General features: G+C 45.4%; 1 protein-coding gene across 1 annotated transcript in view; it reads right to left on the bottom strand.

Annotated features, from left to right (window-relative positions):
* Positions 1-22,658, bottom strand: part of fat4 (FAT atypical cadherin 4) — a gene marked incomplete at its 5' end in the record, with an annotated part of 95,653 nt that overhangs the window by 7,003 nt on the left and 65,992 nt on the right. Inside the window, 8 exons of the mRNA XM_079268029.1 lie at positions 977-1,101; positions 1,519-1,698; positions 2,625-2,710; positions 6,330-6,637; positions 7,028-7,132; positions 8,549-12,898; positions 13,163-13,413; positions 15,999-16,179. Of these exons, the coding sequence (XP_079124155.1) occupies positions 977-1,101; positions 1,519-1,698; positions 2,625-2,710; positions 6,330-6,637; positions 7,028-7,132; positions 8,549-12,898; positions 13,163-13,413; positions 15,999-16,179 (5,586 nt within the window). The remainder of the gene's footprint in view (positions 1-976; positions 1,102-1,518; positions 1,699-2,624; positions 2,711-6,329; positions 6,638-7,027; positions 7,133-8,548; positions 12,899-13,162; positions 13,414-15,998; positions 16,180-22,658) is intronic.

The raw sequence follows: 22,658 nt of genomic DNA, 5'->3' as shown, positions 1-22,658 counted from the left end.
AATTCTATCATGTAGAGGCAATGCACTGTTGTTATGTGTCGATCCAGAATTTCACTTTCACTTTCAGTTCACATACAATTAGATTAACCCGAACAAGTTCAAAATATGTTGCTATTAAAAATATTAATGAAAACCAAATATAAATACGTTTTTTTGACATTTCCCTTCAAAATTAGATTTAAACAGACAGTTGTGTCGGCAACGCCGTCAAACAGTCGGTGGGATTGAAATGTTTGTGGCTTATAATGCTTTCCATTAAAACTATATTTTGTGTTTGTGCAGAACGCACCAAGTCACTTCGCCATGACACTGACTGATGGGTCAAATTGATTCAATTCCCTGTAACCACAGGACCAGGATGAATGGCAGCGTCTCAGTCACACCACCGGTATTATGTCTCAAAATCTTCTCATAAACCTCATTTCTTCCTTCTGTGGAGAGGATGTTCCTACTCGTCACTCCCTGAACTCCCTGGCATCATGTTTATTTTTCTCTTGCTGAAGAAGAAACACATGAGAGAGCGCGCTCCATTTTTATAAGAGGAAAAGTGCTGTGATCCGGTTTTGTGCCATAAAGCAAACCAGCACATTTCCCACAAGATCAATCCCGACGGCAGACATGGAGAAACCAAGTGCAGACCTCTCAAGCTACAAACTGTGTTTGTTACCAGTAACAATATGAACTTTTCAAAATAAACGTGGTATTGATTACTGGTATCATTGTTTACTTACACAGTAGCTACATGTTTCTGGCGGTTTGCCTCAGTGTCTCTCAGTCTGTTTAAGTTCTCTGATTTTGAGTATTAATATCACTAATCACACAAACACTTTAAATTAAAACGCATTTATGTGGCTCGTGTTAAGCTACGCAGTGCAGTTCGAGGAGGGAAGAATCATAAATAATCATGATACAATATTCCTTAATTGTATTGCTGAGTGCGGCCTCAGCAATAAAACTTCAAAAGGCATATACTTACATTTCTCACAGAATTTTCCGGTGAAGCCATCCACGCACTGACACTGCTGCCAAGACCAGTGGTCCAAGCAGGTGCCCCCGTGTCTGCAGGGGCTGGCGGTGCAGGCTCCTTCCATTCTCGGACATCTACAGACACGACGACAAACACAACGTCAGTTTGACAAGTCAGCCGATGAGCCGTGATTTCTCTCTGCTGCGATACAAAAAACCCACAAAGAACCCCGAGAGGATTAGCATATTAAAAGATCTGTTCTCGCCTCACTATTCACCGTCAGGACAGAAAAGAAAAAAAAATCTCCGGAATTCTGCAATTGGTTTCCCTCGTCAAAAAATCGACCATTTGTATAAAAAAACCCCAAAAAAAACCACATCTTTTTAAAAACTCCCGAGAGGGTTTGGGAGTGTGAACAGATGTCCCACAGCGAGAGTCGAGGAGGTTAGAGAAGACGGACAGATGGGAAGAAGAGGGAGATGATGGAGAGAGGGTGAAAGCGGGAGTAAAAGGGTGGGTGCGGGGGGGGGGGGGGTTTTGGGTATGCGGACCTGTCAAGGATGCCACGCGATGCCAGCGCCTGACTGGGCTCCAGCGGGCGGCCGTTGACGGCGAACTCCATGATGCAGCCGACAAAGTCGTGGGTGGCGACCTGACCACGCCGATGAAGGACGGGTTCTATTGACCTGACGCCTCCAACCGAGAGCCTGTTGGGCTGCACGTCCAGGATCCTGCACACACACACACACACACACACACACACACACACACACACACACACACACACACACACACACACACACACACACACACACACACACACACACACACACACACACACAAAGACTTAATTGCACGCAGACACAAAAGTCCATATGCACAGAAATCAGAAAAAGCTTATAAATGCATTCAAGTATGCATGCACACGCACACACACACTTATACAGAAAGACACTGCGGGTCATCGAGTTTCACAACAACAGGGTCCCGAGACCCTCACAAAATAAACCTTCTGCTCTCTCTCACACACACACACACACACACATGTACAGTGTCAAATGTTCACCCCACAAGGCCTGGCTCAGAGCGGTGTGTAACGGCAATGGTGACCCAGTTATTCGACGAACGTTTACATGATATATTGCATGTTTACAACAGATGGCTTCATTTTGATCTTGAGTAACTTTTTGTATCATCAGCGCACAGAAATTTACGAGGATTGCATTTTTACTTGTTTTGTGATTCGCTTTCATCCAGATACTTTCACAGTAAAGAAGTAATAAAATAGAGCTGTGTTGTATTCTGCAGTCTTAGCTCAGCTTTGGGAGCAGAATTAACCTCTTTGACAGAGCCAAACTCAACAAACACACGGTGTAGATGAACATATCTGATGAAAAAAACCTGTCAGACTGAAGCTCAATATTCAATTACTTAAAACAAGAAAGAAATGCAACCAGTGAGGAGTTGAAAATCTGCTCATATGTTCCCACAAGGTGCAGAAAAACTATTGGTTCTGTAATACTTTCCACTTTTTAGCCAAACACGGAAAATGTCATCATGCGTTGAGATTTTCAAGCCTTGGACCTGAAACTGTCAACCCTATTGTAATGTATACAGTTGGATCATAGAGACAGAACATCTGTGTGAGTTGTCTTACCAGTCAGTGTGCACTGCCACATTGCTCACGGCGCAGTAGCCTGGTTCCTGGTCATCGCCACACAGGTCCACCGTCAGGGATGCAGCCTAAAATATTACAGAAACACACACACACACACACACACACACACACACACACACGCACACGCATGTTACGTGTGATTGTCTTAAAGACAACAGCTGTGAAGTCACACTGTCTCAGTCAATTATTGACCTTTTGACACAACATCTTTAAACAACAATTTTCCGGTAGACTGTGGTTGACGTAGTTGAAGGTTGTAGCCGCTCTGTTTACTTTCATTATAATCAGTGCCATGTGTGAGTGAGTGTGTCACTTCTGCTGGTTCAATACAAACTGTTCTCTTCCAGATGTCGCTCAGCTAACTTGAGTTTTAGTTTAAGTCAAAGTCTGTGGGTGGAGCCGAATAAGCTCTTTGGAAAAGTAGAGTTATGGTGGAGTTGCTCTTTCTAACTAGCTAACTAGCCTAGCAGGGCTACTCTATAGCAATCTAGGTGAGGTAGTTAAATAGACAAAAATGGATAAAAAACCCCATTTTAAGGAATAATGTAGAACACATACATGCAGGTTCATTAATCAAAGCAAATAACAAGAAAAACATAGATAACAGTGCTGGTACGTGGATTTTGTTAGCGTCGGACACCGCCCTGCTAGCAGTTTCACCCTGTTTCCAGTCTTTGTGCTAAGCTAAGTTAGCTGCTGGTGCTATAGCTTCACAGTTTCCGTAGAGACAAGAGAGTGATATTTCCCAAAATGTTGCCCTATTCCTTTAAAAAGTTATCGACACAGAATTCAGAGCTGTTGCCTCCACAGGGCTCTCAACATGGCGACGGCTCAGCCGGCGGCTAGCAGCTAACGGTGCTGACAGCGCTAACGATGCAAACAACGGCAACAGCGCTGATGTAACAGTGTGAAGCTAGGGGAGAACCGGTTTGAGGTTTTATGAAAGCGAAGGAGGATTTGATATCAAAATATTCAAAGGGATCTTATTTGCAACATGATTTTTTGCCTAAATATAACTTGATTGTGTTCACTTCTGTATCACTGGAACCCATGCAAGTGTGCCAGACTAAATATCTTCTTATGCACTGCAGCATAACTTTCGCTCCAGGGTTCTGGTTTCACCCATTGTGGGTCACTTCAACCGCTACAGTTATTTCTCCCAGAGTATTTCGGCCCTGTTGTTAATGTAAGCTTTGTCCACCAAATGGCATGTCGGCCAATTATTTTTCATCAATTCATCACGCCGGTTGACGGGCGAGTGGCATGAAAAAAAAAGCCATACATTACAGTGAAACATTTCCTATTTCCCGTTAATGGTACTAAAGCTTTCGTCCAGATGTGGGTTATTCTCTCTCTCTCTCTCTCTCTCTCTCTCTCTCTCTCTCTCTCTCTCTCTCTCTCTCTCTCTGAGAGGAAATGACCCTACCAGGAAGAAAAGAAATGGGCTGGTGAGCAAAATGTCCGGAAAAGTGTGTGAAAGTGTTGAAAAACGGGGCAATCACGCTCCACCTCTCCTGGATCACAAGTAAACACGGACCACACTAGGCCTGGATCTCCTACACAAATCACCCAGGAGAGCACGACCCCACCAGGGGCGCACACACTCACACACACTCTCGCTCACAGCACGCTTGAGTCCGACACATGGACACTAACATAGCCGTAAAACACACAACGAGGCGAGGAACAACGGGACTCGCTTGTCTCGAACACATTCGTGACTCTCTGAAGCGCCATTAAGAGATTCCGGACCACATGAATGTTTCATTAACGTCTTTCCCTGTGATGAAAGGCGCTACAGCCACGACTTGAACACACTGCTCTCACTGTCCAGGGCCTCACACTGTGGTGGAGAATATATCAGAATCAGAATCAGAAACCGTTTATTGCCATCGTATGTTAAACATACAAGGAATTTGACATGACGGGACATATACATCTCAACGAACCCCCCTTGGCAATTAAAACCCGAATGTAACACAAACTGATTTTGTTTTTTGTGCTTGGCTGTCATCGAAGGAAATGTGAAGGAAGCGCCTCTGGAGATCATTGTTTTCCCCGTGACTAATATAATGGAGGGAGCATTGCTCTTTGTTGTGGTGCGGACACTGAATCAAGGTTTTCTGCTTGTTTCTAGGATAAATAATTCAGCTCATCAAAGGCGTATTAGTTATGATCAAAGCATTGCAAAAATCTCAGCCACTCAGGATAATCCACAGATGTAGCTTTTTATGGGGAACTATTGACCACCGGATGTGAAGAACAGTGAGAAAACACTGAATGTACCCATTAAAAGACAACAACTGCACTGCTCTCACATTCTTCCTCTTCTTGTGCTTTCAGTCAACCGACACAACCGCTAAACTGGTGACTTTTAGCAACTTTTGAAACTAATGCTATCTACTTTGATTTAAAAAGCGCTGGCCACACTGATATATATATATATCAACAATGGATTAAATGAGTATGTATCATGTGAAAGGGGTCCCCTTTTCTTACGTCTTTCAGCTCATTATTTGGGTTTTTAGGACCCACAGATATTTCCAATCAATGCTGTGCTTACAGCTTGTTGCACTCCTCCCGAGTGCATGACCAACAAAGAATAAATCAATGAATTCAGGTTCAAACAGCACAACTGAAACCTGTGATAATGTCATGCATATCCGCCTACACACTCAACACATTTCTTATTAGATACATTGGCAAACTGCTATTTTGTTCTGACCCTAACATGAGCTCCTGTTGTGAAACTCACTGTGCCGAGACATACTGTCAAACTAATTTGACGATTAGACGGTTTTGGACGATGACGTATAATTACGACTGTAACAGAACTCTCTGCTCCCTCTGATTACTTGGAGCCTTCGAGATGAAGCAGTGCGCGACCGTGTCCGTGGTTTCTGTCTGCTTTTGACATCGGCTCAGAATCCAGGAGGCAGAAGGAAACAGACCTCGAGCCTGACCACCGAAATGACCCACAGCACCTTCTGCAAACATAGTGTTCGGGTTCACTTTATATTTCTGTCTCGTTCTCCGAGAGCCGTTACACGACCGCCTCTGCATAATACTCGCTGAGAACAAGATGCGGACAGAATCACAGGTCTCGACGTGTGCTGTATTCCTTTCCATCCCGTCACTCTGCACCATCTCAAAACTGACGATTTAACGATTTTACCAGCTTCCTATGAAACTCTCGGCGCACGGTGGGAAATGACAGATTTGAAGTCCAGCAGGAGAGCTACATTATAGAAGCATTGACAGGGCCTGGTCGGATTTTTTTCCAACTCTTTCCTTGCCACTACATTGCTGGCAGAGAGAAGCACAGGAGACAGAGTTTCAACCTTCAGAGCCATTTTGGATCCTCGTATTGTAAATCACAATGAGCAATAAAGTATAATTACAAACCATGAAAACCATAAGCTGAGCTACCCGTGGTTTCAGGGTGGTTTAATTATCATCTGATGGTGCAAAACAGAATATAAGGCCACATTTGGATGCAGGTTCCAGCTATAAAATCCCAAGACAAACACTGTTAATAGTGCAGCACACGTTGTAAGTCCATACCATGAATGTTTTTGCAGCTAAACCCATAAGAACTATTAAGCCACGACATTTTTCAAGAATGCATGATGAAAAACGTTTAACATGTGATGTAATTTCTATGATTTAAATAGCCGTGCTTACCATCCCAGCTCTCCTGGCGATGACTGTGTGGAAATGCCCATCTGAAACTTTTATCATGGTCATCAGTTTATAAGTTCCACTTCCCAAGTTGAAGGAGAAGCGCATCCGTCCCTCGAAGACCTCCAGAGCCAGGAACTCCGCCTTGTCTCCGGTCTGGTTGTCGTGGTTGTACATGAGCAGCGCGTTGCTCTTCAGGGTAGCAAACTTGATATAGATGTAGTTATTGTTGGGATCCAGAGATGGAAACTCCATGTAGGAGAGCTCCTCAAAGCCATAGCTGTTGAGTTCACAGTGTTTGCCGAAGACCCCTGAGGACAGAAACAAACCAAAAGAGGAATCAGAGAGGAAGCCAATGAATGATTCACGGTGCTGCTGTGATAAAAATATCTACAGATAAAACAGAATCTTTATCGAGCGACATAATAAGTTCTGTATTTGGTAATAACAAAGCAGATTTAGATGCTGTCAGGTCATAATCTCGGCTCCTCGAAAAGTACTTTTTGCCCAAATTGGAGGCCTTTTGATGATAGCAGCAATACAAATCATGACAAATGGAGAGACAAAATGAAATGTCCACATTTAAATCATGGATTAATAATATCATAACTTTCTTTTGGGAGACTGCACGACTGAAACATCTTGTTTTCCACTTTACAGACGCTCACTTATACCCTGAAAAGTTTCCTACTATTACTTACCAAACGGACAATGACAGTAATATCCATCCACCCGATTCTGACAGGAGCCGCCATTAAAACAAGGGTTACACTCACAGTGATTGATGATGGAATCACACGTTTTGCCTGGGTTCACACAACAACACAAATTAAAATGGATGAGGTGGCAGACAACACAGGAAAACCCCAGAGGGGAACAAAGTTCACTTCCCCCACAGGCCAAGTCATGCAGGCCTTTCATCACCTCACAGCTGAGAAATACACTGCAAAAAAAGAAAAAAATCTGGGCTCCAACAAATCATTTGAAGTTGTAGCGTGTTTAAAAAAATTGTTTTCGCTGAAACAACCATCAAATTTACAACATGAAGATGTATTTTCATCTGTTTTAGTGCAGTTTCTCTGATTCTAAAATGTTTCTTGACACAAGTGATGCTATTATGGAATAGAAATCACTTGTCCAAGATGACATCATTTGCTCCAAAACATCTTGAAACTTCCATAGGAAAAAAAGAAATGATCTCATTCAATTGGCAGAATTTTTCTCACTAAGAATAATTTGATTTTCAAACTTGCTGCAAGATCAAATAACGTTTGGACAAGGCTGTTTTTTTTTGTTTGCAGAAAGACAAACGGTTGCAATGTACATGTTACCATCATGATAAGGAATGTGACACTGATAATAAAAAATAAGACAACAAATGATCCAGGCATGGCACAAAACAAAACAAAACTGACAATGAACTTCTGCAAATATATTTTAGGTTGTAAATCCTGAGACAAGTTGCTTAATGGAGATTGATTCTGCTGGCAAAGACCAGGCGGGGGAAACAGGAACTTTAGAGTTCACTGTGAAGGCATGCAAACTACTGTAAGTCAATAGGTGCATTTCTTCACGAGGGTCATTTATCTTGATGAAATCTAAAAGATTTGTGGTAATTTTCTATAGTCATAATAAAAAGGGACAGTAATGACTTGACTTGAGGCAAATCGCCTGCCACGGCCCGCTTTGAAAATGTCTTTCAGATGCTGAAATCAGCGGCTGGACAACATGCAGGATGGAAATGACTGTTCTAAGTAATTTCACTTCAAATCCACTCCCATTTTATCGAGGGTAATAACGCAGTGTATTCATTACATTTCCAAATGAAACGACCTGATTGGATCTTTCATAAAGCCGCTCATTTGTCATACAACTGAAAACAGAGCCAAATGAGAAAACCTTGATTCAGAAGTCCTTGTGTGTACAGTTGTATTAGAACTGTATCTGTGTGTGGTCATAGCTGCATGCATATGAAGGCACACAATGAAGCCCCCCAACTAGTAATCCAAAAAACAAACTGTCTTTGGCAGCCATGCTTGTATGCTATGGCTACAACACTTCTTGGAAACATTCAGAAGCAAATATTTTCCTTGGACACAAAGCCATATGTGCTTGAGTACATTATTGTGTGAGTGTGTGTCCCCACATGTTTTTTTTCCCCCAAGTCTAACAAGGGTGACTGTGTGGCCGGACATAAAATGTGACTCCTGCGTGTGTAGTACCTGCAAAGCCGGATTTGCAGAGGCAGTTGAAGCCGCCGGGGAAGTTCTGGCAAAGCGCCCCGTTCTTGCAGGGATTGGAAAGGCATTCGTTGACATCCCTCTCACAGGCCATCCCGGTGAAACCGTCAGGGCAGGTGCAGGAGAAACCCCCCACCAGATTGTGGCAGGTGCCGCCATTGTGGCAGGGCGATGGCTGGCACTCGTTGATGTCTGTCTCGCACAGGGCTCCTGTGTATCCTGGCCTACAGCTGCAGGCGTAGGGCTGCAGGGGGTGGTTGGAAACAAGGATCACTGGGACACTTTCTTCTGTCTTCATATCGGGCCCGACACTGAGACGCCTCTTGCAGCTGCCTCCATTCTGGCACGGGTTGCGCGTGCATGGATCATGGTCCACCGCATCTATTTGCACCCCGCTCTGTCTATATAAAATGTCTTTGATACTTTGGAAGAATGTAGCCACACCACTGGGGTTGACATATTGTCCGTGGCCTCGTTTCACAGCTGCCATTATGAAAGTCTGATTGTTGAGTTCAAATGCTCCATAAAGCAGCACCCCGGTGCCTAGTCCTGCTAGCTGAGAGTTGGCAATGCGTAGGAAGCTGAGGTAGTGGTTGGTAAGGAAACTTTTGACTCCTTGAGAGTGGAGTCGAATTAGTATGCTGTTGTCCACTGTGGCATTCGTGAAACCCATGAAGAGGACTCGAGCTGTATTGCTGACTGAACCGTGGACGCCATCACTGCTGCGGATGGTTAGTTCAAAAGTTCCATCTGTTGAGCGGGCTTTAGAGTTGAGGCTGCATGTTCCAGTTGGGATATTAAACAGACCGGAGGATGGGGGAATAAGGGAGCAGTGGAATCTATCCTGAATGTCAGGGTCTTGGGGTTTGACATCTCCCAAAGAACCTCCAGGAAACATGTTCCCAAAGTAGTGGACAAAGATTTCCATGGACCTTGGCTCTGAGGGATTGTCGTTCTGATCGTTGATTTTGACGTGAATTGTTCCTGTGGAGGACATTTGAGGCACACCAGAGTCCTTGATCACAACAGAGAGGTAAAAGTCGCTAATCTGTTCCCTGTCAATCTCCCGACTGGTGGTTAACACTCCAGCTGGACGAAGGCTGAAGTAGCTGTTTGCAGAGCCAGAACCGAGAAGGCTGAATAGGAAAGGGCCTTGGTTTGGTGGTAGATCCGTGTCAGACGCTGTTAGTGTTGTAACGGCAATGCCAGCCCTCTGATTCTCCATTACCTCGGCATAGGCGATTGTCAAAGTTGGACCGTTATCATTGATATCTTCCAGATTCACAATCAGGGTGGTGCTTCCAGTTGCAGGAGGTGTGCCAGTATCCACAGCAAGAACTGTAAGGTTATACACAGGAGTTGTTTCTCTGTCAAGCTCTGCAGCCACGGACACTTGGCCAGTTTTTGGGTTGATGGTGAAAACATTCTTATCAAACTCAGGAGCAATGGAGTATGAAAATCGGCTCCAGCTCGGGACAGAGTCTGAGTCCTCTGCACTCACAAAGGTAACAAGGCCACCAGGCGATAGACCTTCACTAACCTGCACGTCATACAGTTCTTGGGTAAAAACAGGAGGATCGTTGGCATCAAGAATTGTGATGTTCACAAACACCTCGTCAATATCTGCCCCCCGGATGCTTCCGGCGTTCTTTGCCAACACCTTCAGTGAAATCTTTTCCTCTTTCTCGCGGTCCAGAGTACCCGTGACATAAATCTGGCCTGTTTTCCTGTTGATGCCAAAGCCCTTCTTTCTACTCTTCCCAAAAATAAGGTAGTAAACCACTCCATCATGCCCTTGGTCTCGATCACTGGCGAACACTTCCCCGACCACTGTGCCTTTTGGAGCAGCTTCAGATATTTCAAAGTAGTACTGTTTTGAGACAAAGCGGGGTACGTATTCATTGGCTCCCTTAAGCTGAATGTTGACATTGGCGAAGCTGCAGCGCTCCTCGTCTGGGACATTGAAGGCCTTCACTGTTAAATGGTAGACCTGCTTGGCCTCGTAATCCAAGAAGCCCTGGGTGGTGATGGTGCCCGTGTTTGGGTCAATAACAAAGAGGTCACTGTCTGATGACTGTATCACATAAGCCATGACTGCGTTGGCTCCCGAATCGCGGTCCGTGCCGTTCATTTTGACCACAGTGGTGCCACTGGGAACATTCTCCTGCACAATGGGGAAGTACTCGTCGGGATGAAACACGGGAGGGTTGTCATTCACATCGGTCACATGTACTGCGACGGAGACATAGCTTGTTTTTGCAATCCAACCACCATCAGTGGCTGAAACTCTAAGATCATGTTGTTGCTTCTCTTCGAAGTCCAGAGGGTGAGCCAAGGACAACACGCCCGTCTTACTATTAAGCGAAAACAGACCCTTGTCGTTGCCTGAAGTAATATTGTATGTGATAAGGCCATTCATTTCTTTGTCTTTGTCTCTAGCAGACAGAGTCCTTATTGCCGTTCCGACAACAAGGCTCTCAGGTACGATAGCTGAGATTTGGCTTTGTGAGAACTCAGGTGTGTGGTGGTTTTCCTCCGTGACTGCAACTCGAACTGACGTTCGCGACGACAAAGGAGGATTTCCTCTGTCATTGGCTGTGATGTCGATGAGGAAATATTTATTCATATCAGATGTGAGGGAGGAGGCAACAGTAATCCAGCCACTTGTTTTGTCGAGCTTGAATTTACTAGAGCTGTTTCCTCCTGTTATCAAGTACTCCACCTCAGAATTAAGGCCAAAGTCTTTTTTGTCGTAAGCTACAATTCTAATCAGCCTGGTGCCAACCTTGACACTTTTAGTGACGGGAGTAAAGTAGCTAGCCGAATCAAACTCGGGCGGATTATCGTTGCTGTCTACAATGTTCACAATCACAGTCGTCTCACTCATCAGAGGCTTGACTGCCCGGTCTGAGGCTGTGACAATGAAGCTGTGGCGGTTTATATTAATGCTACTAGCACCCGTTGAGTTTTGATACTTTAACTGCTGCTTCACAAATATCTCTCCAGAGCTGGCGTTGATTCGGAAAAACTCTGACTGGGACCGAATGAAATAGAAGATTTTGCCGTTGAAACTCTCGTCAGGATCTGTGGCAGACACCTGTGTGACCAGGGAGCCCACCTCCGTGAGCTCAGGGTAGTCCAGGTAGTATGAGGGGCGACTAAATCTGGGGGCGTTGTCGTTAATATCCGTAATAAATATAGTGACATCTGTGCTTACTGTCCAGCCAGAGTCATGGGCAGACACTTTAACAATATAATGACCTGTGTCTTCTCTATTGAGTGGCCGGCTTATTGTTATGTCTCCTGTGTTTGGATTGATGTTGAATGGAAGGCTGGTGTCTGTAATTGAATATCGGCTAATGGCATTTGAACCAGCGTCCTCGTCTGTGGTGGTGACCCTGGTGACAGTGTAACCCACTGGGGCATTTTCAGAAACTGTAGCGCTGAAGATTTTTGAAAACCTTGGGGCGTTGTCGTTCACATCCAGTACGTTGATTAGCACATTGACCACTGTGTTTTTGGGTGGCAACCCACGGTCGGTGGCTTTGACTTTCAAAGTGTACTGAGCAACCTTCTCCCGGTCCAGTGGCCTGGTGGTTCGTATTTCACCAGTCGCTCTATTCATGCTGAAACTGTTCTCCTTGTTGCCATCAATGATGGCGTATTCAAGCTGTCCATTAGGCCCGCTGTCCAGATCGAGAGCAGAGACCATCAGCACCCGCTGGGGCGAAAGGTTCTCCAGTATTTCAGCGTGGAAAGGATCCTTATCGAACACTGGGTGATTGTCATTCACGTCCAGCACTGTTAGTTCCACTTTCTCATAAGAGGAATAAGGTGGAAAGCCCTGATCTCTGGCCTCAATCCAGAGAACATATTTCTGAACGTGCTCATAATCTAAGGGATGTCGGACAGACAACTCGCCCGATAGCTGGTCAATATGAAAGGCGTTATCCAAGTTGCCGCTGGCTATGTAATATGACAACGGCCCACCCCTCATAGAGGACCCTGTCACCGTTGTGACAACGTGGTTGGTCGGATGGCTCTCCGGGAACGTGAATGCACGCTCCTTCAGTTTGATGACCGGGAAGTTTCCTCCAGTGACGAAGCGGACAGTCACGGTGGTCGTGTCTGTTTTGGGGTTAGCTCCGCCGTCTTTTACGCGAACCATGAGGGTAACTTCTGAGCTTCCGGTTAGCTTCTCATTGGCAGTTATGGCACCTCTGACGGGGTCGATCTTGAACCTCTCAGAGTTGCGCCCTACCAGGGAGTAGTGCAGCTGGGCGTTGGAGCCTGAGTCCTCGTCGGTGACAGTAACAGCAAAGACCAGGGACCCTGAAGACACAAATGAGTTTTTATGATAATTTGTCTTTATTTTAAAGATGCTGACAATGCACAAATCTGCATAAAATATGTACATGATAAGAGTTCTCTCTTGTAAAAATAAAGCCTTATTTCAAAAAATGTAAAATATATGTGTTAAACTGGATGCCATGTTTGAACAAAAGCAGAAGGCTCCTTTCTGATGACAAATTAACTTAACCTGGCCTAAGAGCACAGCAACAGTGAGATCAGGTGTCTTCAAAGGCAGGTACTGACCTGCTGCAGTGGAGGCGGGTATGTGGGTGACGTAGGGGTGGTGGTGGAATCGTGGAGGGTTGTCGTTGATGTCGGCCACCGTCACGGACACGGTGGCGGAGCTGGACAAGCCCTGGGGCTGTCCTCCATCTGTTGCCACAACCAGCAGCTGGTAATTGTTCCTGTCTTCTCGATCCAGCAGGGAGCTGGTGATAATCTGTCCTGTAGCCGGATTGATGGAGAACTGGCCGTGTCCTCCGGTCAGACTGTAGCTGTGGGAAAGAAAAAGTAGGACAAGTTTCAGTGAAAGCTTTGGGAATTTGATGAGGCAAGATAACAAATTGAGTTTGGATTATTTGTGATCACAGTAATGGATTCTGTCAGTAAAGTCATTTCTGATGAATATCCTTTACTTGTCCGGAAAAATGCGAATACACTCATTTCCAACATTCAGGTCTAATGCAAAATCAATCTTCAATTTGTATTCGTGAAAACCTTCCAAAACCTGCTCGAACTATAATCTGAGAACTGCTCATTGTTGAAAAAAATAGCAGATAAAATACAACCTTTTTTTTACTGCACCTGCATATATGTGTTTTTTTGTGTTCCAAATACATTATTACGGAGTGAAATAACAGTAAAAAGTATGAAATCACACATAATCCCTCTTTCAGTTCTTACAATTCTCATAATTACTTATTTTCTGTGGCTATGGAGCGACTTCAGTTTCTGCATCATGTGCACATATTTAGTTACAGTGAATAAATTGTGTTAAACAAGTGTTTCGAATACAAACACTGGCCATCAGGTGTTCCATAAGCCATTTTCCTAAAACAGTTTGAACATATTGTTTGCTGCACTTGAAGGCTGAAGGCTCTTGTTCAGTACTGTCATGATGTGGTCTATAGAGGGCACTGTTTCCACCTTCACAAAAGCACATTTAATAGAAAAATATACCCAATAATGGCCACCACATTGTACTGGCTTGACATCAGTTCGGTTGGTTAACGGATTTAAGCATCCAGCTCCACATTGTATCGGATGCAGCCACTGTTTTCTGCTCCACTGCTCACAGAGAGCCACTGTGGTTCAGGCTGGAGAACTCAAATCAAAAATACATGACAAACAATACGAATAAAAGACCACATAACATGCAACTCTGAGGACTGAGGGGCCACAGTCTTTGGCTTCCAAACTAATATCATGTTTCACCAGCAGGACCCAGACGTAATGTAAACTGACACATACATGTACACACCAGTGCATATTTTGAAAAGGCTCCTTGAAAAAGCATCGCCCTCCAGAGATGGGTCGACAAATTACAGAACACCGTGTGAGAGCAGAGAGGATGCAAAGCTTATTTGGACATAAACTGTCCAAAGATCCGAACACAGTCCAGAGACAAGTCCAGGTTTGGGACTTGTCTTTAATGGGCTGCGAGGAATCAAACTAATAACTGAACGTAACCAGTTCTGGTCTCCGTTAAGGGCCTCGAACCCCCGATGTGCACAACTCATGCTGTCATAGACAATTAACATCGTCATTATCATGTTTTGGGAAACTGGAGCGCAGTGCGTACCCCCCCAATGTGCACCCAGTGGGGTTTCGGAGGAGGGAGGACGGGTTGGACTTGAGTCAGTGTCTGGCATGAGAGAGACCGGCCAGAAGCTCGTACATGCTCCCCCATGGAGGGGGCTGCGAGTGTGATAAAGCCGAGGTCCGGCTTGAGAATCACGGCCCGAGCAATGACTTTGAGTGTTGACTAAAACTCTGCACTCTGCTTCTTAACTCCTGTCAACAATTGCAACATCGGCCTGGAATTTCACAAAGCTGGTGATGAGGTAAAAGGTTGCAGTGAAGGCGTGAGGAAAGCCAAAACCCAGTCCTGTACGGCCCTGAAAGGATATTTGCACACCAGGGAATCAAAGCAAAGTAAAGCAGACATGATTACGCGCTGTAGTTACTGGAACTACATAGATCTCCTCTGGATAATAAAGAAATGCAGAAAAAAAGAAAAGATTGTATTCCTGCGTTAATCTGTCAAATAAAGTACAAATTAAAATAAACCTTCAGTGCAATGATCGACTTTTTTTTCAGAAGTCAATGGAAAAAATAATCAAACTATGAGGTAATTTCTGGTGAATGCTTTTTCTTATTTTTCTTGATGAAATCTAAAGATTTCAGTAAAAAACATTTACTTTTGTTTTGTATGTTCAGGAAAAGACATCTTCACATTTAGACTATTTTAAGATTGTATTTTTGGTCATTTCAGGACATCATTTGTGCCCTTTGCACCTTGAATGGCCAGAATAACTACACCAGTCTGACCCTATTCTTAGAAATAAATTGGATTGAAAGAGCTTTGCAGTGCAGCAGAGACCAGGGGGTCATGAACCACAATGTGCCAAGTTTGAATTTGGGAACATTTGTTGCATGTCGTCACACATTTCTGTCTCAACTGTCTTATGAAAGCATAACAACAAAAAATCATTTGTGTCTGGCCTCAGACTCCTCGGTTGGGAAATATTAACAGTGCACGTTAAACTTACGTTTACGTTTAATTCTCGAAAGTCTCAAATTACGTCAGCTTAAGTTCTTTTTATGTCCATCCTCCGTTATTGTAAAGCACTTTGTGGTGCATTATTTTGTATTAAATGTGATATTAAAATAAAGGTTATTAATTTAGTAAGACACTTATATTTTGATAAAATGTTTTCAAAAGAATAAAAAGGAAAACCCTCCAAAGTGAGGACATTTAGACTTTTAGTTCTCAAAAAGAAGACTACAAAAAAGTGTTTTCTAAAATTAAATGCTGAGAGAATAAGGAACCAGAGAAGAGCAGAAGGCCTGAGGGTACCTGATCACACCGTTGACGCCCACATCTGCATCGGAGCTGTTGACCAGCAGCACGTCTGCCCCCGTCGGGGCGTTCTCCATGACGGTGGTGTGGAAGGAGGAGGAGGTGAAAACAGGGACGTTATCGTTCACGTCGTCCACCACGACCGCCACCGTCCCCGTTCCGCTGAGAGACGGAGAACCTGGAGGTGAGAGAAGAATAAGGTTGAAAAAACTTTCAGTGACAATAGCGGTTAGCTTTTCCTTCAGCGAGGAACTGCCTCGACGGCCAGGACAGAAGCAACTCATCACACTTTCCATTCACATGACAGACCTGAACACGGAGCGTTTTCTAACTGACAGAATTAGGAACTCCTTTCTCGTGCCACAGCGAACTGGTGAAGGGGGGGACACAGTAACATGTGAGCAACATTAAGACTCCCATTTTTGACTTGAGACACAGAGACTTATTGCACATGACTTGTCATCTGCAGCGAGACTCACATTGAACCAATTCATTCTCCTGCGAGGGTTCAGCCACGGTATTCCTGCTGCGTTAATGCAGGCAAATTTCCCTGGCCACCGGTTTGGGTTTCCATCGGTCAGACTGCCACATCAACGCAGCGCAGAGCACTTCAAACGGGCTCAATGTCTCTGAAACCAAAGCTTTCAGGCGTCCTTCCTGGGGGCTTGGACACACATAGATTTCATTTCCACAGCGAGGTATCTATTTTAAGGTGCACGCCACTGAGCGAGTTAGTCTGTGGAATTTGAGTGAGGGAGAAGTGCTATTTTCAGCAAAAATCGAACCGTTTTTCTCCCCGAGCGGGTGACGAAAAGGGGCTCGCTGGGCCCCCGGGGGGGATGGATTTAAATCAATAGCAGATGAAAATGAGCCGCAATGCAGAAAAAAAGATTGAGACATCTGCATGCTTGAGCTGGTCTTTATAATCCATCCTTAAAAGGCACGCTGCACTGCCTGATATATCTTCCAAACATAAACACACGTTCAGTGTAGTTACTGAAAGTCACAAGGTGGGATTTGGGGACATCTTCAATAAGGCGTGGCGGTGTTTTGAGCTGTTAATGATTTGCATATATTTACATCGCTTATGAGGACAGGGAGCACCTGAGGACTGAGAAAAGCTGCATGAGGATCTGTTCCCACCTCTAACTTGTAGTTGTTCCCTCCTGCAGCTCTCTTCAGGAATCCATGTGAATGTGTCAGCTATAATACACCCAAATAAAAACATACACAATCCCGAGCTTGCGTCCCCGTGTGCCTGTGTTCTCAGCTGTTGAAAACATCAGATGCTTGAACGTGTGTACCGTAGGGGCCTGGATTAATAAGAGACAATAAAAAACACTTGGACGGTGGCCACCAAAGATTCTCTCCTAATGCGGAGCTGTGCAAAAATGTAAACATGAGGAATCTGAGAAAAGAAGAGGGTGTTGAGGGTCAGAAGAGAAAGCTGGAGGGACACTACGGATCTGTTGCTCCAACAGCGCGGATTATTTTATACATTTGATCAAAATAGGGCAACAGGCTCATCAGATATGGTGCCAATTCTTCTCATTTGGAAGTGAGATGGATTATCTTTCCCTCGGCAGACAACACATGACTATACGTCACCAAAGGAAAAGGAACATGAGCATCACTGAGAACCTTTCTGCTTTTAGACACATTGACACTTATTGTCCAGGCACTGGGATTAGACATGAGGTATTTCAACTGAAGCGATGTGAGCCAACATAACACTTTGTTTCAGACTTCTTGACAACTATTGGTTGGATTTCCATTAACGTTGGGACAGACATTCATGGTCCCCAGCGGATGAATCCGCCTGACTTGATTGTGGTTTGGGTTAAAACAAGAACGCTTGTTACATAACTGGTGTTAGTAAAGTCCGGAAGTTACAAAACTACTCAACTTAGAGTTGGTTTCACGCTGGACATGAACAGAGGTCGCCTGGGTGAAAGTCCTGTGTTTGCGTGACCCAACCATCCTACACAGACTTCCCTCGCAATTTAAACTACGTCAGTTGCTGTTGCCATCTTGTAATGACTCAGGTGGGTTTACATGGGAGCTAGTTTGCGTAGGGCGACTCATACAGATGCTAAAGTGTACCTCGTGCATCGGTATAAGACGCGGAGGGGCACCGACTTCGACTGCTTGGCGCGTTGGGAGTGAGACGTGTTGGCAGAGTAGGACAAACAGTGTCCAACCAACTGAAGAAGTGTCCTCGGGAAAGAAATGAAATTCCCCCACAAGCTCTGCGGCTGCTGCTAAATTGCTGACACTGACCTGTGACCTCCCCGTGGGCAGAGAGGAGAAACATTATTGCGGTAGTTTGGAGACCACCTTCTTTCGGGAGGACAGGGGGATTCCTCACAAAATGAGATTTGGGATAGTTTACTGTAACATCACTTCGCTGCCTGGCTTTGTGATAATAAACAGACATTCGACCGTAAGCTTGACATGCATCCAGGTTTACTGGTCGGAACAGAAGTGGCTGACACGGGCTTTTAGAACAAACAGAGCTGAATTCCAGAAGCAAAATAAATGGCACAAACAGAGGTAACAGTAAACAAATGTTTCATCCCAAAGGAGGAACAGAAACCATGAAACACTAATCTTTCATGACTCATTACCAAAATGAGTCATGTGCTCTGCAGCTAAGACTTTTTTGGAGAATCCTGTTTATAACCAAATATAGGCAATATTACATTTCCAGGTGATTATGTATTTCCACCTTTACAAATATTTGTGATGAGGAGAACTCTGCTTACAAACAAATTACTCCAAAACCACCGGCAATGTATACAGGGGACAAGCATTTGGTGTCGAATGCAAAATAATTAGCGGCGGCCGAAACACAATCCAAGCGGAAAATTGTGGTATGAGAGTCTGGTAGCATCCGGTCCATACTGCATCCTCACGGGGCTGTGACGTAATCAAACGTCCACAACGTGGCTAAGTGTCCCGAACAAATGCAGTCAGCGGGATCGCTTCGTCAGCCTCGTACTTGATTGCAGCTGCGTCTAATCCGCCATGCGCTTGAGCCCGCGGCGTCACGCGTTCAAGTGCGCAACCTGATCGGATTGACACGAGTCATCATTCGGTGAGGTTGCCATGGGAACAGATTAGAGAAGCTCCGCCTCCTTCGGCGCTGATCCTCTTGATTGGGATGCGATCCCCGGTCAGCAAGGTGTCTGTATCACTTTAAGTTAACCGGCGCGGAGCTGCTGCTGCCGGGCAAAGTGTGTTTGACAGTCAGCGGCTCACTAAGACTGTTGTTGATCAAAGCAGTTCTGAGCTGATACTCCAGTGGCTCTGGGAGCCAAGTGGCTTTGTGTACAAACGCCATTAGCTCCCACCAAGAGACGGAGGGAATGAAGAAAATATTTGGTTTTTGAGCATCGAGCCAGCTGCTGTGTTTGTCTGAACTCAAACTGCCTTCAGTTGTGCAGTCAAAAGCATTGTTTCCCCACCAAGAGCGGAAGCAGGCCAAGCTACGAGGCTAGCCCAGTGTGTGTGTGTGTGTGTGGAGCACACTGCCCTCCTTCCAGGCATTTCACTTTTGAACAGGATGTGATGTCACAACCTGTTTACTGCCTCGAGGAGAATGAACAACCTCCACCACGTGACCTTTTTTGACCTGCATTGCGTCTGCCACCAAGCGCTACAGAGCCTCCGAGGCACAGGACACTGTTGCCCGAGCTAATCCTCAGTAAGCATGGAGCACAGACACACCCCCCTCGGTGAAGCCTCAAACACCACCTAAAGCCCCCTGACGCTCCTCTGCGTGACTCTGAACCCGTGCTGACCCCGCCGTCGTCGTCGACAGCCGTTGCTTCAAACGGGGCATTTTTCACGTCTTTTCTCGGTGTATCACTTCTCACAGCATCGTGCGCCTCCGTGCAGCCTCAGGACGTGCCTTCTTAGCCTCTTGGGGCTCACTCGTATCGCATAACCCCTGGCAGCTGTCCCACCCCTCCACAAAACCTGCTTTTCCAACGTGTAAATAGTTCAGATCTATCTTGTTACATCGCGTGGGACGACAGATTTAGTCATCAAGGAACACTATATCCTGGCAGGTATGCAAATGTATGTAAATGACAGTTGTTTCAAATAGCTGTGGCGAGGGTGAGACATTCTTAAGATTCATACGACGGCGGCTGCTGCTAAATAACGGGGTCCACGTCGCAGCTGAGCATGTCGTCTGTTTCCGATTCTTACATCTCTTCCACCGTACCTGTAATAGCAGGAGAAACTGAAGACTTTTTATGATGTAGAAAACAATCTCCATGCCCTTCCTCTTTTTTTGGGAGAAGGAGTGACTCAACAGGAGAGGAATGCTCTGACAATGCCAGCATCTCCTCCAAACAGTCTTTGCTGGAATCTGGAAAAGCTGAGGGAAGAGTGTCAGGCTCAATGATTGAGACGACTGGAGTCGAGGCGGGCGTCACCGCGTACGCCGTGGCTCAAACGGAGTAAGGTGGGGGGGGGGGATATGCCTACATTTGGCAGTGCGTAATCAGGCTCGCTGCTATATGACAAATGACATCATTTTGCCATGGAAAGAGAGCCGGTGGAAACTTGCAGCGCAACGGCAGCCGCCTACCGGAGGCTGCCATGCGCTGTGGTTACAAAGGTATTTTTTTCCATTGGCCAAGCCCGTCCCCAGACCGACCCTCGCTTCTTTTTCTTTGTCCAGCAGTTTTGTAAATCCATTTTTTCACAAACGGAACCTGTTTCATCTACCTGTGACGTCATTCGACTCGTCACGAAACAAAAGATACAAATGAGGAGATCACCGACTGAGATTCAAAACCATATCCGGTGGCGCTGCTTGTGCATGTTCGACAGCAGCGAACGAGTGTTTGCGTGACCATCATGCTTTAGAGACCTGTGATTCGCAGATCACCCGTTGGCCAAACAGATAAGGCAATCGATGCACTACCTCACCGCTGTCTGGAGCCATGAGCATAATCTTATTTCAGGGGTTAATCTTTGGTTACTTAGGAAAGCAAACTGCCGCAACCCGACACTTCTCTCCTGGTGATTACAGCCTCACTTCATCTGTATTTAACGAGCGCCGAAGAGTTATCAACACCATCGCTCGAAAAGTAAACTGTGTGCTTTTACACGCGCAATTTGGCTAAGAAAGAAAGTTGTTTTGGAAGCAAATGCCACTCATCGCTCACAGTCCAGACGAGTATGTGCGTGTATATCTGATCCAAACTGATCTTGGTTATTATTGCACATGAGGAAATGGGGTTTGGATCCAGAGAAGCATGCTCTCTCAATCAGTAAAGAAAATAGTGGACCTTGGGGTACCGCGGTTCCACCAGGTGCTTTTGCCCTAGATTGCCGTGCTGGAGTGACTGAGCTCTGAAGCGGCACGGATACCACAAAAGGATAAATCTGAACTAAATCCTGTTGATGACTCCGTCTCTAAGACTGAGGGTATTCTCCATGGGAGCACATCAGACTGATGGTATTCAGATCACTGTTTTTCTTTAAATCCTATGAGCAGCCATTACACTATGGGATGAAGTAGGGGGACGCTGGCGCCAGCGCGCCTCCTTTCACACAAAGCAACTGAATCCGTCGGGACGCTGGATTCCTCCCAGCTTTAATTGAATCTCGAAAAACACCATTACACCATTTAATTAAACGCAGCACATTCCCTTCAGATCTGGACAATGACAGAGATGAGGCAGCGACAACCCAAACAGATCCCTCCGTTTGATATTTCACAATAACCCCGAAAGAACTTAAAAGTGCTTGTTGAACTGGCGGCGGGGAACGCCATTCAATCCCCCGTGCTAATATTTCATCGCTGAATCTGAGCGGTTTGTTTCGGCATGGATCACGTTTGGAGAACCCAGAATAACCCCAAAGATAAATAACAAGCTTTCAGGACCCTGAGACTAAACGAGAGCAGCTGACCATCTGTTGCCTCCTCTTCCATCCTACAGATCCACTGACAGTTCTCTCTGTAAGCCTCTCAACCCACAAAGTATTGTCGAGCATAAACATATGGCAGAGTCTAAGCACCTTATTAGTGTCCATTACCACTGGACAAATCACATTAACCTCCAAGAAGGTGGCATGGCCATACTCTCTGAACCGGAGGGGGTACAAATACATGTGTTGGTGCCGATTAAGCGATCTGTTTTTTGACCGCTGCAGCTGCTACACTGCTGCGAGAGCCTCGCAGGGGGGGTTGATTTGAGGGAAACAGCAGCACCCAACCTCCTGGGAAAGGCTGCGGGTCGCCCTGAGTTGCTCAGTCTAAGCCGTGCTAAGAAGCAGGTTTGAGTGTCTCTGCTGGCACAAGAGATAATCTCTTCCTACAGCATATGACTGACGGATGTTTTATCAAACTTCGACAAACAACGGTGGAGCTGGGATGTCCAAACAACCGGATTCATTCCAGTCCAGGACAGGTTGACTTAGGGAAGACGGATGAATGTGCAAATTTATGAGACAGCCCATCTGTAGCCTAAAGCTTAAGGCTAAACTGTTAATTACGGTTTATGGACTGCGGCTGGATTGTGCTCTTAAGGGACAGCGTAAATAAAACACATCATTACTCAGAGGAGGGGGGGGGGGATAGAATTGGCCTCCATCAAGGCAAAATTGACATTTTTCTGCCTCTGAGAACCTGTTGCT

This window comes from Melanostigma gelatinosum (genome assembly GCF_949748355.1).
Source record: "Melanostigma gelatinosum genome assembly, chromosome: 5".
Taxonomy (NCBI): domain Eukaryota; kingdom Metazoa; phylum Chordata; class Actinopteri; order Perciformes; family Zoarcidae; genus Melanostigma; species Melanostigma gelatinosum.
Note: the sequence above shows the minus strand (reverse complement) of the source record. Positions and strands in the feature narration are given on the sequence as shown.